Source organism: Rattus norvegicus, chromosome 5, assembly GCF_036323735.1.
Source record: "Rattus norvegicus strain BN/NHsdMcwi chromosome 5, GRCr8, whole genome shotgun sequence".
NCBI classification, from domain to species: Eukaryota; Metazoa; Chordata; class Mammalia; order Rodentia; family Muridae; genus Rattus; species Rattus norvegicus.
In genome coordinates, this window is record NC_086023.1 from 162228557 (window position 1) to 162247826 (window position 19270).

A 19270-nucleotide genomic window follows, 5' to 3' on the forward strand; every position below is an offset into this window, starting at 1 on the left:
GCCACGGCCACACATAGTAGGGAAGACTGAGTGGATCAGACAGCGGGAGTAATGTGTCTGCAATGGCTCCAGTCGGCTGAGCAAAGGTATCCAAATGCCCATGTCAAAGGTCTCTTGAGAGGCCTCAGTGTGTACCTGTCTTGTTGATTAGCCAGTACGGTGCGGAGATGAAGATCTTCAGGGACCCTTCTGCACGACAAGCGATGCGGATCGTGAGGTTGAGCTGCCGCCGGCTGATGTCATAGAGTCGCATTCGGACCATGTAGTTCTGCGTCCCGGGTGGAATAAGCAATTCTTTACAGAGTGGAAAGTTCTCCAGTGACACCCCTAAAGGTACAAGACATTGGCTTTTCTGGACATGCACTTAAATTTGTCAAAAATAGCCTATAACAAAAGTAAACCGGAGTCCTTTTGGAGAAATCACTAAGGATTTATAAGGTAGAAACCTCAAGGCCACTTTCATCTTGTTAGATAAGAACAAATATGAAGCAACCTAGAGTCCAATCTGTACAGCATGATGAACATGTGTGGTGCTCTTTGTGTCATTTATTTTTTAACAGCATTTCTCTCTGTGTGGCCCTGGATGTCCTGGAACTTGCTCTATAGACCAGGCTGGCCTTGAACTCAGACATCTGCCAGCCTCTGTCTCCTGAGTGCTGAGGTTCATGTCCAGTGATGAAGATGTAATTTAACCCCTTAAGTAAACTTAAGTTTACTATTCCAATCCTAGAGTTCCTTGAAGGCCCCAATAATGCTATGCTCACTGAGGTCTGCTTGGGTATTCTCTACCCTGACCCTTACCAAGGAACATTACTCAATGTAGTTAGTAAACATTGCGGCCTTCATCTCCACATCAGTAAAATGGGCCAAATAAGTGATGCAGTGAGGATGGCATGAGGGCACAGGTCAAGAGCCTGCCTTCTGCCTTCTGTCCCCTGCCCTGAAGTGCATACAGACATTTGCCTCTTCCCACTCTGCAGCTAGCAATACACGGGTGTGAAAAGATGGAGCCGCCCCTATACTCACACACAAGAAAGAAGGCTCTGATGATGGCTTCCTGCCTAAGTCCTTGGCTCTGAGTTGGTTCACTGAGGTAATGCATGCAACTTGATCTCTGCAAGGGGCTCAGAATGCTCACAAATATCCCTGGTACTTTTATAGGATTACTACAGATGATGCTAAGGCCGCCTTACCCAGTTCAATGTTCTGAGACGTATCAGCTGTAGGGAGGGCTGCCTCTTTGCCAGGTTTCAGAGTCCCATTAATTGGCATTCCTTTTACATAGAAGTCAAGCTCACAAGGCAGCAAGTTGCAGATGACCACTGTTGGTAGGAGGTATATGGTATGCCCAGGCTGTCTGAAAATCTGTTTTGCACTGTCAGAAAATATATTTGAGGGCATGTAATCTGGATAATTCTCCTTCTTTATGGCCACACAAAACCTGTAAAGACAAATCACATGAAAACCATCAGCTTGAATTAAGAACTGCAGTATTTCTCCTGAAATAATGGTTCAGCTCAGTCAGACAGATTTTGATAAAAACCTATCTACTGAGATGTAGCTTACAGTAAAATGTAGAGGTTTTACAAACTGGGGTTTAATGGGCTTTGGCCATTATATGCTCATGTGTAACCATCACTCAAAACCAGTTAAAGACCACTCCCAACGCACCTTCACTAACTTTCCAACAGGTGTGGTCTCCCAGCCATTTAAGCGATCCCTTTGACCAGACATGTCTGCTAGGAGCTACATACAAATGAGGTCACATAGTCTACACTACTCTGTGTTGGGGTTTCTTTTCTCTAACAATCTCAGGAGTAACAGTTGACAGCATGACTGAAATATTTGATATCATTATGTCACCAACTATGATTCTGTGTTCATTCATCTCTTCTCTCTTTAGGTCACTCCCAGTCCTATTCCTCCAAGTCCTGTGTCTGAACAAAGTGTCTGGTGTTATCGACAGTAGGGATGCTTCATTTTCTGCAAGGCAAACCAGAGCCATTGCAGTGGCCTATACTGTTTTGGAGGCGTCTAAGACTCCTATGACCAATAACTCAAGGGGATTTTTCTATGCCTAGCACTGGTGCTTTTGTTGCTGCTGTTATTAGACAGACTATGGTTCTTGGGGGAAGCATTATCACCCCCAGTATCACATACACAAACTATATGTAGTTTTAAGTAAACAAATTGGTGTTATTCCTTATAACTTTTTCAAACATCTTTAGTGTTGTCTCTCTTGCATAACTGTTAACTTGATACAGCTGTAAAGCTACAAAGCACAACATGACCAAATGTCAAGGTTCTCCTAAGGGTGCAGTAATGCACTTAGATCCTGAGGGAACCCAAACCACCTAACTGAACTTAATTCCCTCTCAATATGAGGAATTCATGCTCAAACAAAATCTCGAAAATGACCACAAGTGACATGCCAGTGTGGACAGGGAAACTCGAATGAGACCCCATGTTTAGGTGAAGAGCTATAGGTAATCAATGGCTATTTGGAAAGGGAGACACAGTCCTCTTCAGTACCAAGGCCTCTGAAAGGTTATCTAATCCCAAGTAGATCTGTCAGTACTAAGCACAAATGCATAGAAGCACATCCCTTCCTTTGCAATTCTGTCCACGTCTGTTGGATGGGCAGCAATGCTCCGTTTGTTTACAGTGAAGGAATGGTTGAGAGGTAGCTGGTTAGTCTCCATGTTTTTGAAAGTAGCTACATAGTCCAAACAGGCTCAAAACTCAAAATTCTCCTGCATCATCAAGAGTATTAGGATTACAAGTCTGAGCCACCATGCCCAGTTTAACTTTACTTTTATTTACTGGTTAAGGTTTTTTCTTTTTCCCCATGCTGTTTTGCTAGAAAGTTACCTAACTGAAGATGAATTATTATAAAATCAAATTTTGCTATTAATTTGTTCCCTTTTTCTATTTGTCTTTATTAGCTTTTGTGTCTCTCTGTGTCTCTCTCGCTGTCTGTCTCTACCTCTGTCTCTCTCTCTCTCTTTGTGTGTTTGTGTGTGTGTGTGTGTGTTTATGTGTGTGTGTGTTCTGGGTAAGACAGAGTGTCTTAAGTAGCCCAAGCCAGCCTCAAGCTCACAACATAGCTGAGGATGGCCTTGAACTATTGACCCTCTAGCCTCGATGTCTCAACTGCTAGGCTTACAGATTTGTGTCTCTGTGCCTGGCTTTTACTAGCATTCTTTCATTCTTTTATGAGCTTCTCTCAAGGCTAAACAGATAATTTTACATATACTTGTATGTTCTCTTAGAACATTAAAAGCTAGCTTTCCCATAGGAACTGCTTTTACACTATCCCCATTTTTGACATGTCTGTATTATTACTGTTTCTACTGTTGTTCAACTCAAAATATTTTCTAATCTTCTTTGTAATTTCTCCTTTGGCCCAAAAATTATTTAGAAGGACATTGTTTTGGAGTTACCTAGGGATCTTATTGCTATTGATTTAATCCAACTCTATTATGGTCAGGATATATATTCTTATGATTTCAATTTTTAAGTATTTATTGATTTATTGATTTTATGCCCCCCCAATGGCCTCTCTTGAAGAATGTTCCACACATACTTGAAAATAATATACAGTCTGGAATTACTGGTCAAGACATTCATTGTGCATATGCCAACTAAAAGACAAGGTCTAATGCCCAAAACTAACTTGTAAGCCCTACCTGCCCAGAGACCCGGTGACTTCCTAGAATTCTGGGAGTTGAAGTTCTTGCAGAAGAACAAAGCCTCAGGTGACAGTATGGTGACTTAGAGGTTTGTCCTTAAAAACCCCTGTAGTTCCCAGCTTGAGGCCATTTTCAGCTGGGAAATTCCAGGGAATAATCCTGAACAAAGCCCATCTCTAGGTCAGTATTTAATATTTAATAAAGATTACTTTAAATTTGGCTTATAATAGTGGAATTAGCTTTTTACTATATGGAAAGTAAAGCAGGTCTGAATAGTGCTTAAAGTATTAAGTCTCTGAGAGCCTGAAGGCAGCAAGCCAGTATCTCTTCTAAAACTGACCCCAAGAAGATGCCGTCACGTGTTATAGAGGGAAACACAGGTTTATGTGGTGAGGCGATTTGTCATCATGCTCAAGGAAGTCAGTGTTAGGTGATCAGGCATTTGAATCTGAATTTTTACCTAGGATACTTTAAAATTACTCCTTAGAAGAAACCTCAGTCCCAGAATTTGGCTTCCCAGTTTAGACCCAGGAGCTGGGTGGGTTTGGGTTTGCTCTTTCCGTCCCTGTTTGTGTTCTCTTTGTGCAGACAGGTGTACAAGGAGGGCAGCCTCATCTTAAGTGGCTACAAATGGCCTTTGTGGGCTCTTCCTTCGGCAAACTTTAACTTAAAATTTTAAAGAAGGAGAATTCAGTTTGAAACAAGCACACAGGCCTTGCTCAGGCACTGCAGAGCCCCTGAGGGGTCAAAGCCAACATCCAGGCATCCATCCCAGCAGCTACACTGTACCTGAAGAACCGGCTTTTCTCTGTGTCCATGGAGTGGCACTCCCGCTTGCTGCTGCTGACCTCTGCTGTCTTCACTACATTGGTCCAGTGAATGGGAGCCTTACAGAAAAACACACCCAGTCCTTTGGGTCGGGCCTGCAGCCTCCAAGAAGTGAGGTGTAGAGGCACAGCAAATGAGTCCCCTGGCATGATGGCAGGAAGCACCACTGGTTCTACCACAGAAATAAGTGTTAGCACTTGCAGGAGATGGTTCCCACCCTAAGACTCATTATCTCAGCACAGAGGCAAGCCACACTGTGCACTATGGGACAAAGAGTCACAATAACAGTAGATAAGACTTAGTTCTGCACTATCCTGACTTACTGTCAGGAGCAGAAGGACTGTCCAACCGTAGTTCCATTGGTGTCTCGAGTCTGTTCTTCACAATGAGGGCTGACCTAACAGTGATTACTTTTCGAGCACTGCCTTCCATTGTGACAGCAAACACCACCCGCACAGGTGGGAGCGAAGAGAACTGTGGAAAAGAGAGAGAACATCTGGAAAAACACACAGCATGTGAATTCCACCAGAGTGTGAAAGTCAAGAGCATTGCTGCCACCATTGCTTTTCAGTAAATTATTATCCATGCCAAGCCAGTTTTCATCTCTAAAGTAAGCAAGCAGGCCATAAATACTGCTAATCATGAATACTCTTAAAAGAGACACTCGTGGTGGCCCACACCTTTAATCCCAACACCCAGGAGGCAAAGGCAGGCAGATATCTGTTCAGGGCCAGCCTGGTCTACATAGTGAGTACCAAAACAGCTAGAGCTCTATCATGAGACCTGTCTCAACAACAACAACAACAACAACAACAACAACAACAACAACAACAACAACAAGGACAAGAGCCAGGATTAGAAAGATGTCTCAATAGTTAAGTTCACTGGCTACTCTTCCAAAGGACTTGGGTTCGATTCCAAGCACCTACATGGCAGCTCACAGCCATTTGTAACTCTAGTTCCAGGAGATTTGCCCTCTTTTGGCCCCCTTAGTCACAAGATACACACCAGGCACACTTACATACACACAGGCAAACACACACATCAAATAATTAAAAATAAATCATATTTTTAAAAAGAGCCAACTCAAAAACATCTATAAAATAAATAACACCACAAAGTATATCCCAAAAGGACATATAGAGCAGAAGATACAGCTGAGTGGCAGAGTTATCTGTGTAGCATACAGAGGCTTTGGATTCACCCCTTACTTCTACAAAGAGAGGAAGAGAGGAAGGGTTATGTCCAGGCCTACAGACATATTACAACTTCAATAGTGGTAGTGACTTATTCAACTTTCCAAATTTCCTGTGATGTGGTATAAAGAAAAACAAAAACACACCACCAGGCCTAATAAAGAAACTATAGAATGATTTCTTTTCAAATCTCCTGAGGAAATAAAAAAGAAGTAGAACCTTGCAAGGCACTAACTGGTTTCTGTCACGTGGCATCTTCCTTCCAATTTAAGACTGAGAAAGCATTCCTTGAAAACTAGCAATGGGGTGGGCACTGCTCAGATACACACACAAAAACAGAAAATATCTATAGAGGTTCAGATCTGTCTGTGCAAAGCACAGAGTACAGGAAAGACTTGTCTGTTTAGGAGACATTCCCCGGGAGGAAATGACTTCTTTTCCTCTCAGTGTGACTCAATTACCCTTGAAGACCCATGTACTGATACTGGACATGGAGAGCTTTAAAACTCAACTTTCTTCATCACAGCCCTCGAGGTTCTGCTTCATGATAATGGTTTGGTTTCATGTCTTGTTTTTCATGTAGCCAGGGTTGACTTTTAACTCTCTGTGTAGCTGAGGATGGCCTTGAGCTCCTGACCTCTGACTCTACCTCCCTAGTCCTGACATTACAAGCATGTACAACCTTTAAAAACAAGATGCCGCCTCAGACACTCAATGTAACTGAGGGAAGTGGTTCATCAATGCTGCTGGGTTACAAATGCTATGTTAAGTTCTGAATGTTCACTCACACTTAACATAGTCTTTATATAACTACCATACAGAAATATTTATTTAAGAATGAGTTCCGGGGCTGGGGATTTAGCTCAGTGGTAGAGCGCTTACCTAGGAAGCGCAAGGCCCTGGGTTCGGTCCCCAGCTCCGGAAAAAAAAGAACCAAAAAAAAAAAAAAAAAAAAAAGAATGAGTTCCATGTGACATATACCAGAGGTTCTAAAAGTACTACTCTTAGATGCTTCTTTGCCACAGAAACAGATGTTAGCACAACCAAGTGCTTCATTCCGCCGACTTTGTTGATAGAGTGAACTCTAAGAGAACTGGCCTACGAAGGTATAAAACAAAGTGCTTTGCTTCCAAACCAAACTGCTGGGAAGTCCAAGTCAAAACTCAACCATCCTTTCTGGAGTATTTTTTTTTTAACTTTTATTTTTATTTATGTGGATGGGTGTGTGTCTGTGTGAGTGATGCCATATATAAGAAGGTGTCCAGGGAGGCCAGAAGAGGGAGCTGGAGTTCAGGCAACTACAAGCTGCCAGACATGGTGCTGGGAACTGAACTTAGATTCTCTGAGCCATGTCTCCAACCCCCTTCTGGAACGTTTTTAGGGAACACATTCTAGTCAGAAATCACCATCAAAGTTCAATCCTCCACTAGCCTACCTCCAAAGAACCACGCACTATACCTTCCAGACATACCTCCAATTTCAGTGTCTGATCCTTAGGCACAAGAAGTAGGAAAAGAATGCCTGGACTACGTTCATGTCACCTTGTAACAATGTTTCAAGCACCACTGTGGAGTAATCTAACTGCATATGAAATACACAACTGAACCAGGGGAAACTGATAATTCAGGGGAGAAGGAAAGGAGGCCCTGGAGGTACTAAAATCTTCAGCTATGTGCACTAATTCAGGGGGACCACTAACAGGAAAGGATAGGGTAAGTGTCAGTCACATACAGGCCAGAGTCCTTTGACCATCAATAAACACACACCTATGTACAGTCTCAGTGCAGTGCACACACTCAGTAAACACAACGATGACAACAGAAAAGTCATACTCTATACATGGACTGACCCTGGACTCTGACCCCATAGGTAGCAATGAATATCCTAGTAAGAGCACCAGTGGAAGGGGAAGCCCTGGGTCCTGCTAAGACTGAACCCCCAGTGAACTAGTCTATGGGGGGAGGGCGGCAATGGGGGATGGGGGGAGGGTTGGGAGGGGAACACCCATAAGGAAGGGGAGGGGGAGGGGGATGTTTGCCCGGAAACCGGGAATAACACTCGAAATGTATATAAGAAATACTCAAGTTAATAAAAAAAAAAAAAAAAAAAAAAAAGAAAGAAAAGTCATACTCACATAAACCTGGGGATGTATGATGTTTGTTCTGCTGCTTGGGCTGCCAATCTATGAGAGAGTTAGAAAAATCAGAGCTTCAGCACAGACCCACAATAGCAGGTGCAGCTAAATTCAGTGACAATGTAACTGCCTTCAAAGCCTGGTGTTTAAAACAGCTTTCAATCAATGGACCCATCAATGCAATGGGAAACTATGTGGGGGGAGAGCTGGTCCTTTCACTGCCTAGCATGAATTTAGGCAGAAAATAGTCTGTTTTCTCCCACTGAAAATATGTGGAGTGCCTGAGAGAGACAAGGAAAATAACACACATGGAATGGAGTTCTCCACAAGTATCTCTCATGAGGAAAGAGACGCAGTGTCTCTACAGGGTTTGCTCCATCGCTGATGCCCATTAGGTCACCTGCCTAACAGAACATGAATATAGCACAAAAGAACTTAAGGTACTTGCATCACCAGAACACTAGTGTCTGCCTGTGCCAGCAGCTCGAGCAGCTGCCTGCATCCTTCCCCACTGCTCCGCAGCCCCAGGTTGAAAGGCCAAGGTAAAACTAGGGAGAAAGCATGTGAACTTATGTGTGATCAGATAATAAATAGCAATGCTACATAGGATTTAGAAACATAGAGCTAAAAGGACCATGGAAGAACAGTATAATATGAAGATGCATACAAATGATAAAGCTTAATAATACAACAGAAACAGCCAAGAAAGCTGGCCCTCTATATACATACACAGTGCTCACATCCTCAAACTCAACCAAGTGCAGATCATTTGGTATGTGGTCAGGACTACTAAGGCTACATGTACAAACTGTAGGTTGATGTCATCATTATGCAAGTGAAGGCAGGCACAAGATAAAACGAGGCCTGTCATTGGATGAGATGGAAGGGAGGCGGGAACAGAGGTTTGAAAAGGAGAGAGAGAAGCAGAAAGGCAACAAGGAGGCAGACATAAATGATCAACGCCATGCATCTTTTCCTAGATCCAGGTTGTTATGAATATTTCTTAAGGGATGGATTTCTATAGGTCAGCTTATCTTATCTTGATGGGCAGTTTATATCCTTATCAATTGGTTGTGAGTTTATTATGTGGATGCAGTATGGACTGAGAATTTAACATACAAATCCAGTTGTTGGGTTGCAGTTTGTTGAGTCTTGATTTTACCAGGTAGCTGGAACCAGAGAGTTCGCGGCTGGTAGAGAGCCGCCGGGAGAGATACTAACCAGAGATAAATTATGGTCAGCTCCATATGGTGCTCCAGTGCCAGAACTAACTCTCGGGACCAGCATGGCAAGTTGCTCACAGACTGCCTCGGTCTGACAGTACTTGGGGGTGGTGTGGAGCCACTGAAGTAAGAGTACCCCACAGTGCCATGCGGGCCCCATAGGTGCTGGCGATAGCGAAGGATAAAAGGTACACATTTTTTAATATTTACCCCAACAACAAACTCTTTTCTCATCTCCAACTCCTAAACGATACAGTCTCATCAACCACTTCCATAGCACTTTTGTGGAAATGTGATCTCTTAATCACTGAAGTTTACTGGAGGACATGCATGGACTGTGTGCAAACACTATGCCATAAAAAATAAAGACTTGAACACCTAGGATCTAGGTCTGATATGGAGCAGGTGAAGCCTTGAAACCCCATCCCCCATGGACACTGAGGAATGATTATATTCAAGTTTCCAAGACTGTGAGCAGCCAAGAAAGATACCTATCTACATGAGACCACATGCTGCTGCCAAAGGTCTGCCTTGCTTTCTCCTGATGTCAACAACTAGCTGGCTAATCTGCATGCTGATTCCTAACACCCACTCCTCAGCCAATACTCTGATGTCTTCTTAGAAAAAGGGGAGCAAAGCACTTCAACAGAGCAAGGTTACTGCAAGCGTCACTTGTGACAGCCTGGCCTGGCAGAGTGTGCATCACACCATACAGCAGCCACTCACCGTGGAGGAGGAGGAATTTTTGTCTGGTGCTGCATATCGGAAGAAGGTCCCGACCTTGTCCACAGACACTGGGCTCACCTGCTCCCAGCCATTTACTCGAACTTGCAGCTGATGAATACGCAGGTCATGGGTATGTCTGTCAAAAGGAACAAAAAGACAAAAAGACAGGAAATTAGAAGCAGAGACTCCAAACTCATTGCCTTTTATAATGACGTAAAAGCCAGTTAAGCCTTCTCAGCATTACCTAGTGAGAGAAGTCAAAAAGACAGTTTAACTGGCTTTTATGCTGATGGCTAGTGGTGAAATGCAGAGGGCCTGGAGCAAGGAGCTTCTACCCTCTCCTCATAAAACCATGAAAATCTGTATGCTTGCCAGGTGGCTCCCAGCAGCACTTACCTAATCTTCATGAAACAATGTCAGTGGAAATGAGTGGTATGGCCAGAGTGTACTAGCCACTGAGTCATGTAACCATGCTGTTGGACACATAAGCTTTCTCTTTTTAGTTCCTTTGTTGAAAATTCTATTCCTCTAAGGAACACGTCCAGTTGTTTGGCTCAGGCCCTACACCACAGACAGGCCTGGGAGACAGAGCTCTTGGAGTTAAGAGTGCAAGTGCTCAGCTGAAATTAGAGCAGAAAGTAGTGGGCAGAACAGAAGGAATAGGAGGAAATTGCACGTTTAATTCTATTTTAGATTTTGCCTAATTCAAGCCAGAAGGCTGAAGCTGAAATGGGGAACTGAACTTGAGGCTGACAGGAAGGGAGGAGGGTAGCATACGGTACAGTATGCCAAGGGGGAAATGCCAAAAAATGCATTTATTTTGATGAGTTCAAGCAGTACAGTGGGTTAAAGAACAGGGAAACTAAGACAGAAATGACACCAAGCCCTCTCAGATGCAGGAGGCAGGTCTTATTGAAAGCCACTATTAACAAGAGCCTCCTGAAGCCCAGGATACGGTGGAAATCTATCCAGCATAGAGATCCCACCCTCAACCCCAACCCCAAGACTCCCAGAGACCCAGACCCATATGTTCAAAACCATCACCAGTCAGGACTAACCCGTTCATGTGGGTAGAACAAGAGGAAGAAGGGCTTTGTTGTGAGGGAGGTTTGCATATGTGCTCAGGCCTGAAGCCAATCTCTTGTACTTCAGCTTCCCTGAAATCAGTCCAAGGCTTAAGTCTTCACCTATTTATGCCCTAGACAGCCCTTCCATCTAAAAATATTTGCAAATAGTGAGATAATGCCTTATTAGACATTCTATTATCTTTAAGGAAATGGAATTAAAGCCTTCTCCCATACTTGTGCCAAGTCCTCTAGCTGGCTGCTTCAGGAGTGACTGGGTCAGCAGTGCCCTTTGAAAAGGTAATTTTACACTGCTTCAAATGTCTGCCTTACTATTCCCAGCTCTGCATCTTGGGTCTATCCACTTACAGAAAGTTTGTGGCACAAGCGCATTTTAAGATTGAAGTCATCAAGGTTTGAGAACCTTTCTAGAATAGCACATCATCCACTTCAGCTATTTCCAGGCTCAGTCACCTATATGGAAACCTGGACAGGATATAACCTGGATCTCAGCTTTTGCCCAGACTCTGAAATACTTAGTTATCTTCTCACACATCAAGAAAATGGGAATAGAAAGAAATGTTTTCCCAAGATGTCAAGACAGTCTTTTAAGAGGAAACAGTGACTTTCACAGTATCTTTGAAAAATACAACATTTAAGTCTATGAAAGACAAATAGTGAAAGATAAAACACCAGGAACAAACATTTATAGCATGGAAAAAGAATAAATGACCATATCTTACCTGTGTCTTAACTTTCCTCTGGCCTCAAATTCAAAAGGAATCTCTTCACCTGTGAGGACTTCTCGCCACTCACTGACGTTGTGTGTGTCATCTAGGAATGCTCCATTCCCTTCTGGAACCACCCCAGGACTCCCACTGTGAGACAGTGCAGCCCTGGAACAAATCAGATGACAGGTTGTTCCTTCTGCCTTGCCCTCCCTGCCATATCTGCAGGAGTTGCGAGCTGCTGGGAGATTAGCCCTCCTATAACTGATTGATATAACCTGGTTATTCTTTGTGATCCAAGAAGGACCTGAGAGCCCGTGACTTCAGCTATTTTCAGGCTCAGTCTCAATGAACATTTTTGGATGTTCAGAAACGGACTGAAGTAATGCTGAGCATTGTACAGCATACTTACAACCTCAGCTGAGGAATGCAGATGACTGTAAAGCCAGACTATACTATATATCTTAGGCCAGCCTGGGCTGCATAGTGAAGCCGTTTCAAATAATGGTTTTTAATTTAAAGGGTATGTGCGCACGCGCGCGTGTGTGAGTGTGTGTGTGTGTGTGTGTGTGTGTGTGTGTGTGTGTGTGTGCGCGCGCGCGCGCGCGCTACATCATGGACATATGCGCTTGTGGAGACCAGAGGTCAACATCAGGTGTCCTCTTCAATCAGTCTCTATTTGAGGCAGGGTCTCTTATAATATAACCTGGAGCTCATCAACTGGCTAACCTGGCTGTCAGTGAGCTCTGGGGGCCCACATGTCATGTTGTAGTGCTAGGAAACAGCTACACACTACCATCTCCAGCTTTTCAAGGGTGCTGGGAATCCAAGCTCTTGGCCTCATATTTACCCACAAGAATTTACTAACTGAACCATCTTCCTAGTCCTACACAGCAGGCATTAAATCACTTGCCTCACAAGCAGGAGCACAGGAGTTCAATCACCAGAAACCATGTAAGAATGCTGGGTGTGGGGGTGCATGTATCCCAGCACTGAGAAGGGAGAGACAAGATCCCGGGAGCTGAGTGGCCAGCCAGCCGGGCCTATCTATCCAATAAGTCAACGAGATCAAAGATGGTAGACAACGTTCCTCAAGATGACGTCTAAGGTTGCTTACTGGCCTCTGCATAAATGCTCACACACATGGATTAGTACACACACACACCCACAGCTACTTTCATACATTCTCACATGCATGTATGAGCACACACACATTCACCCACAGCCATATCCATGCACACATGCACACATATGCATCAAAACCAACCAACCAACCAAGCAAACAACCAAGCAAGCAAGCAAACAAACCAAGGCAGAACTTTCTTCAGGATCAAGCTGGTAACCAACAAGAACTTAACAGACATGAACTGGTAAACTGCTAAGTCCTGGCTGTGGTACCCTCAAGACTAGTGGAAGCAGAAGAATGTAGTTTCAAATCAGCTGACAGTTACTCAGCTCTGCCCTTCATGAAGCCAACATCTAAGCAAAGTCATTAGTCAAGGTTCACATTTAGCTTAGGCAAACTCCCACGCCCCTCTCAACTCCACCCAATACTATCTGGGCCAAAGTGTGCTTTAGAGACAAAATAAGTGTTCAGGAGTCAGGGGTGGAGGGCATTTCCAAAGCAGGCTTAGAAGGAAAATGCAAAATACTTAGTTTGAGATCACATACAGACCCTTTCTTTAAAGAGTGTGGAGCCTACAGAGGTCTGGGATGACTTTTCTCTCTCTCACCCTCTTACCATGAACACGACAAACCACTACTGCACACTCAGGTCCTCTGCAGAATCAGAATCAACTCTCCAGACACCAGTTACTGGCTCACTTACAAGCCCAGAGGCTCTGAGCAGGAGCTAGTCTTGCTCTGCCAGGCTACTGCATGGAGGCTACTGGGATTTAAGTGGCTCCAGAGACAGAATGAAAGTGCTTTACCTGGTGGGTGTGGTGGTCAGGGTGGCAAACCACAATGTGCAACCTGTGTGGTTCCGAAGAGCAAAGGGGACAAACGGCTGCCGACGCTTGGGTGTTTTCACCTCTGCTGTGACAAACAAACAATTAAAAAGGACTATTAATATCCACTGTGTCGGCATGATGGAAACCCTTTCATGGAGATGGCACCCACAGCTGTCTCCTGTGTGAAGACAGAGGGAATAGAAAAGGAACTGCAGCTTTGTTGACATGACAAAGAGATGCTTCATGGATCTGTGGGCTTCTGTGTGATCTCTCTCTCTCTCTCTCTCTCTCTCTCTCCCTCTCTCTCCCTCTCTCTCCCTCTCTCTCTCTCTCTCTCTCTCTCTCTCTCTCTCTCTTGGTCTCTCTGTTTCTCTCTCTCTCTCTCTCTCGCTCTCTCTCTGTCTGTCTTTCTTTTTGTCTCTGTGTCTGTATCTGTCTGCCTCTGTCTGTCTGTCTCTGTCTGTCTCTCTGTCTTTCTCTGTCTCTGTGTCTGTATCTGTCTGTCTGTCTCTGTGTCTGCCTCTGTGTCTGCCTCTGTCTCTCTCTCTCTCTCTCTCTCTCTCTCTCTCTCTCTCTCTCTCTCTCTCTCTCTCTCATATGCACACGAGCAGAGAGGCATACACGAGTCCCCACAACTCTTATGGGTCTTACTGCTCAGAATAGGCCATCAGAAACTGACCTGGTTAAAATCAAGAAAAAGACGGACACAGGCTACTCTTCCAAGCAATGCATTCTTAACTCTAACCCTGGTGCCCTGTACATAGTAACAGAATTAAAACTGTTTTCTCTTCTGCCTCCCCCCCCTTTTCACTGAGGAATCAAGGTCATGCTACCTGAAAGTTTTTAAATAAAAATTTTGCTCTGATTTTTAGTGAGTACTTTATGTATGTGCATGTATATGCAGACGTATATGTAGAAATTAGAGCTGCCATGGTCTTCTTCACTTTATTTACTTATCTTTTTACAAGATGTTACATGCATCTGGATTTCACCAACCGGCCATCAAACTCACAGATCTGCTTGCTCTGCCCCCCCACCCCCCGTGCCACACTCACTCTAGGATTAAATACACATGCTACTATGCCCAGCTTTTCATTCAGATGGGTTCCATGGATCGAACTCTGGTCCTCATGCTTACACAGAAGGCACTTTAAAAACAGAGTCATCTTCCCAACATAGTTTGATTCTTAACATAGGCAAAAACCCCTAGTTGCTATAATGAAGCCACCAAGGAAGCTGAAAAGGCATGTTCCACACAGCTGTTTCACAAAACAATCTCTGATAGGTAAACTACAGAGAAACAACCACCAGAAAGTAATGTAACCAAATTGTAGGGAGAGATGGACTATCAACACTGAGAACTGTCAAAGGCACTCCAATGTCCTCAAGAGCCTTCTGCAGATTGCTCTGACAGGAACCACCAGGCAGTAACAATTCAGGGTAGGAGGCACCTGACTGAGGGGTTCATAGCACATGGACATTGATGAGTACAGCAGGCCCCAGAGTCCAGCAGAATCCTGAAAACACAAAGACAGCCTGAAACAAATCATAACATCAATGGAGATGGGACACCAGACCCGTCTCAAGGGACAGCAAATGCTGGCAGGGGAGAATACCAGCAAAGCTGAACGCACTTCACAGGATCACACGCCTCCACACAAGAAGACAAACCACACACTGTCCAGCCACCAAGGTCATCAGCCTTTCAAGGAGCCACCACTTTCCATGATGTTTGCATTTCGACAACTTTCCAAAGGGGAGAAACATGATGACTGCCAAATGGGCAACTTCAGGTTAAAACAAGGTCCCTCTGGTCAACAGTAGTTCAGCAGAGACTATGTTACAATCATCTGTTGAGAACATGAGCAGTGGCTCTCAACCTGTAGATTGGGCTCCTTTTGGGGTCAAATATCTGATATCCTGCATATTAGATGTTTACAATTCACAACAGTAGGAAAGTTACATTATGAAGCAGCAAGTGAATTGATTTTATGGTTGGGGTTACCACATGAGGAACTGCATTAAAGTGTCTCACCCTATGAAGGCTGAGAACTACTCAAACTAAGTGGTCCAATACCACGTGAGGACACAGCTAAGGATGGTGTCCGTCTACAACTGTGCCCATTTCCATCCCAGTGGCCTCACTTGGTTCACAAAGTGCTCCCCCCAAGTAAAAGGTGAAGCCTTGAGGCTGGAGCAAGATCCTTCCAAAGGGTAAGCAGTGCCCGTGTGCTCTGGGAGGAGCCTCCCTCCATATGAGCAAGGAGAGCACCTTCATTACAGTAGACAAGGGCCAAGAGGAAAAGGACCAGATGTACCTTCCTATCCCACTGTGAACCAGACTGACAGTTCCCATCTTCAAATCATATTTTGAAAAAACAGGAGGCAGATGCTTTGACCACTTTGAAATACAGGCTCAAATACTAGACATCCATACAAAGAGATCCATGTGTCTGCTGCTGTGGGATTAGATAACATGGAAGGCATGATAGGCAGGATCCCATGTTTCCTGTGCAGATCAAAACTAGTAACAGAGGCTAAAACACCACAGAGAGCACATAACCCCCAGCACTGCATCAGCCTCCAACTCAACTCTGTCCTTGCCTTTGGCACAATACCAGAGAGAAAACTCCCAAACCCATCAAAGAGAACATTATTTCCTGATGACCTCAAAAGTCTGCCTCCAGTGAATGAATCCAATTTCTTCAAGGGTTGAGAAAGCCTCACGCTCCTCACATCCAAGTTCAGCATCAAATGAAGCCAGCTGAAAAAAATTCTACCCCTCTGCATGTCTTTCACAGAGTAATTGGCCATTCTAAGGAGTGGGAGTTTTATGCTACATAGCAGCTTGGGTTGTCAAAAGGACCTGATTTGTGGATCATAATAAAGACATTGAAGCCCCAAGTCTAATGCTAGCTAATCACAGAAGCGAAGGGAAATCCCTATGCTGCCCACCAGACTCTGTTACACTGGTACAGGGGAATAATGTTCGGCTTTGCCTGAATGAGGAGCTCATACTGGAAAGCGCAGCAGTGTGAACTCATTATAAATGATGAAGGAAGCCACTCTCAAAGACCCATCCCAATTGAGCTGTCTTAAAACAAAGCATACAGTGACCCATCGGTTTTAATAATCCCGTTCAGTATTCCCAGTAATAGAGGCTCAAATGCCTTTTGGGTTATCTTTCTTTTTCTTTTGACAGGCTCTCGCTATGTAGGCCATGGCTAGTCTGGAATTTATGATCCTCCTGCCTCAGTCTTCCAAGTGCTGGGATTACAGATATGGACCATCAAACCCAGCTCAAATGCCTTTTAAAATAAGATATGCCAAGAGCCATGATCTGGAATTAATCACATACATGAATCAGTTAGATTAACAGTACTCATTAACACAGAGGAAGAAATACAGTTGACAGACCAACGTGAGGGGTTTCTTCTTGCTCTCACCAACCAGTCAATTCTCTAGAACAGTCTCTTTTCCATCTCCTAAATACATAAATTCCTACGTAAGGAAACTAATGTTTGGATCTAAGCAATTTGCTGGGAAATACATTCTTGGCTCTACGACTAATCATTACAGCTCTTATTCCACAAAGCCCCTCGCCTGTCCACGAGAATAAACACTCACTAGGGGCTCTGTGGAAAAAGTCGTGTGGTGCTGCCTACTGAAGGATGGAGTTCCTCCATCTGCTTCATTCTTTGTAGGACCCTCCTTGCCTCTGGCTTTTCTAGTTGTGTACTGTGCAGCTGATTCCACTTTCACTAGAGGAGATGGTGATGAGGCGGGCACATCTGCTGCTACTGCCAAGATGAGGCACTGTTCTTTACTCATTCACTGGAAACCTTCTTGGTGACTGAGGCAAAGTACTTACAAGTGAATATACTCCCATTCAGCTCCGATTAGCAACACATATTCTTAAAAAAAAAAATCAGTATACAGATAGATGTAAGGCAGTTCTTAAAACAGGAAAATAATGCCAGCCTCTGGCTGTACTGTACCTCGAGCATAGATCTGGTGCTCTAGGTTAGTCAGACTGGCTGTACTCCTAGTTCTAAGGTAGACAAGAGGGAGGCCTGGTAGACAGGAGAGACAAAGTTAGAATGTATAAATAGGTGTGGTGAACAAGACTCACCTTCAACAAGCACAAGTAGAGAAGTTACAAATGGCATGCAAGCATCATGCAATTGCAAGAGCATCCTTCCTCACTGATAAGAACCAGTAAGTGCTTGCCAAAGCCAGCATTTTTTTTTTCACAGCTCTAATTGTGTGGCTGTGTCCTCTTTTTCTAATTAGGCAACAGTGAATGTGTTGAATATCCCCTTGAAGAAGCCTTTGAAGGAATTTTAATTTAAAGCATGTTACGGACTGGTCCAGAGGAGTCATAGAAACTAACCAGAATGTTTTTTAGAGGAGATATGCCATTCCATCGGAGCAACAGGACAGAACACTGACCACTGGGTACCTCAAATCTCAGGGCAAGAGTCAGTCTGCCTCCAGATTTCAACAATCCTCCATCTTGTATCCCAGTACTAAATTCTAAACTGAACGTAAGACCAATAAAAACACTTGAATTGCTCATAAAATAATCAAGGGAATAAGTCATGCCACAGAGATTTGCCTACAAAATCAGCCATTACTGCAAGGCCCACAACTAAGGTAACACAAAGCTAAAGATACAGTGAAACAGCATTGAATCCCCAGTTCCTAAGGCTGAACTGCACAGTGAGGGCTAAGCCAGGAGCCTGTTTTATACTGGACTCAGTAAAAAGCCTAACTTTGGGGAGAAATATGGCAAAAATTCTCACGTAAAATCTGAATATTAGTAGTCAGTTCAACATAGTTGAAAGCTACTAACTTGAAAGCCAATGCTACACAAACTGTAGGAGGCCTCTGAGAAGGCTACAGCAATTCCCAATGAAAAGGCACCTGCTCTTTAATTATGTCACCTTCAGGTGTTTAAAACACTGTCACATCAGCCTCACCAGAAAAACCTAAATAAAGATCAAGCTTTAATATAGATAGGGTGATTATTAACAACAGAGAGAGGAGAAAGTGTAAGAAAAGGAAGTGTGGGGCCTTCCTGGAGCTGGCGCTGACTAGACCTAAGGTCACCAGTACAAAGCTATCTTCAGAACCACATGCTCTTGGACATCCTACAAAGATTACTTAAGCATCTTCTGGAAAGGCGAGGTTTCTTTTTTGCCACACAAATGAGGAGGGTTAGGAAAGCTGGAGCTGGAGCTCCAAGGACTCAGAAGCAACAGACTAAGAAGAGAGAACAAATGCAGCACAGTCTTTGTCTTTTCTCCTGAGGCTGGACGCAGTCTGCTCGCATGCCCCAAGGAGGGGCAAACCAGCACAAATGCTTCCTATGCTAAGAAAGCCCATCTTCACGGGCTGTTTGCAGACCAGATGGAATATTTAAGTATTCATGAGCTATCTGAAGTCAGGCCAAGACTCCCCAAAGAAACCACACTGAAAGAGTTGGGGCTGAGCTGAATTTGGATGACAACAGCTTGTGGAACAACCAGGACCTGTGGTGTCTGTCACCATCTCCCCAGCTCAGAGGCCACAGAGCTCCATGCTGAGGCATTCATCAGGACAGAAAACACCAACAAAGAACACACTGACTTCTTCCTCAAGATGCTGGGACTCAGTTCCTTTATACTCTATGAGCAACGCAGGCCGTCCTTTTAAAAAACATTTTTCCACTTGGGATCTTGCCCT

General features: G+C 44.1%; 2 protein-coding genes across 8 annotated transcripts in view; one reads left to right on the top strand and one right to left on the bottom strand.

The window, feature by feature from the left end:
- LOC103692519 (60S ribosomal protein L9 pseudogene) overlaps positions 1 to 19270 on the top strand; it is a 1198372-nt gene that overhangs the window by 613811 nt on the left and 565291 nt on the right. The window lies entirely within an intron of this gene.
- Positions 1 to 19270, bottom strand: part of Vps13d (vacuolar protein sorting 13 homolog D) — a 225390-nt gene that overhangs the window by 114825 nt on the left and 91295 nt on the right. For 4 of the 7 annotated variants that reach the window (XM_006239351.5, NM_001395589.1, XM_017593444.3 and 1 more), the window contains 9 exon segments: positions 17542 to 17616; positions 13523 to 13628; positions 11607 to 11759; positions 9800 to 9935; positions 7851 to 7898; positions 4844 to 4994; positions 4482 to 4692; positions 1194 to 1441; positions 136 to 327 (listed from right to left, as the gene is read on the bottom strand). In XM_006239351.5, the coding sequence (XP_006239413.1) occupies positions 136 to 327; positions 1194 to 1441; positions 4482 to 4692; positions 4844 to 4994; positions 7851 to 7898; positions 9800 to 9935; positions 11607 to 11759; positions 13523 to 13628; positions 17542 to 17616 (1320 nt within the window). 7 annotated transcript variants of the gene reach the window in all.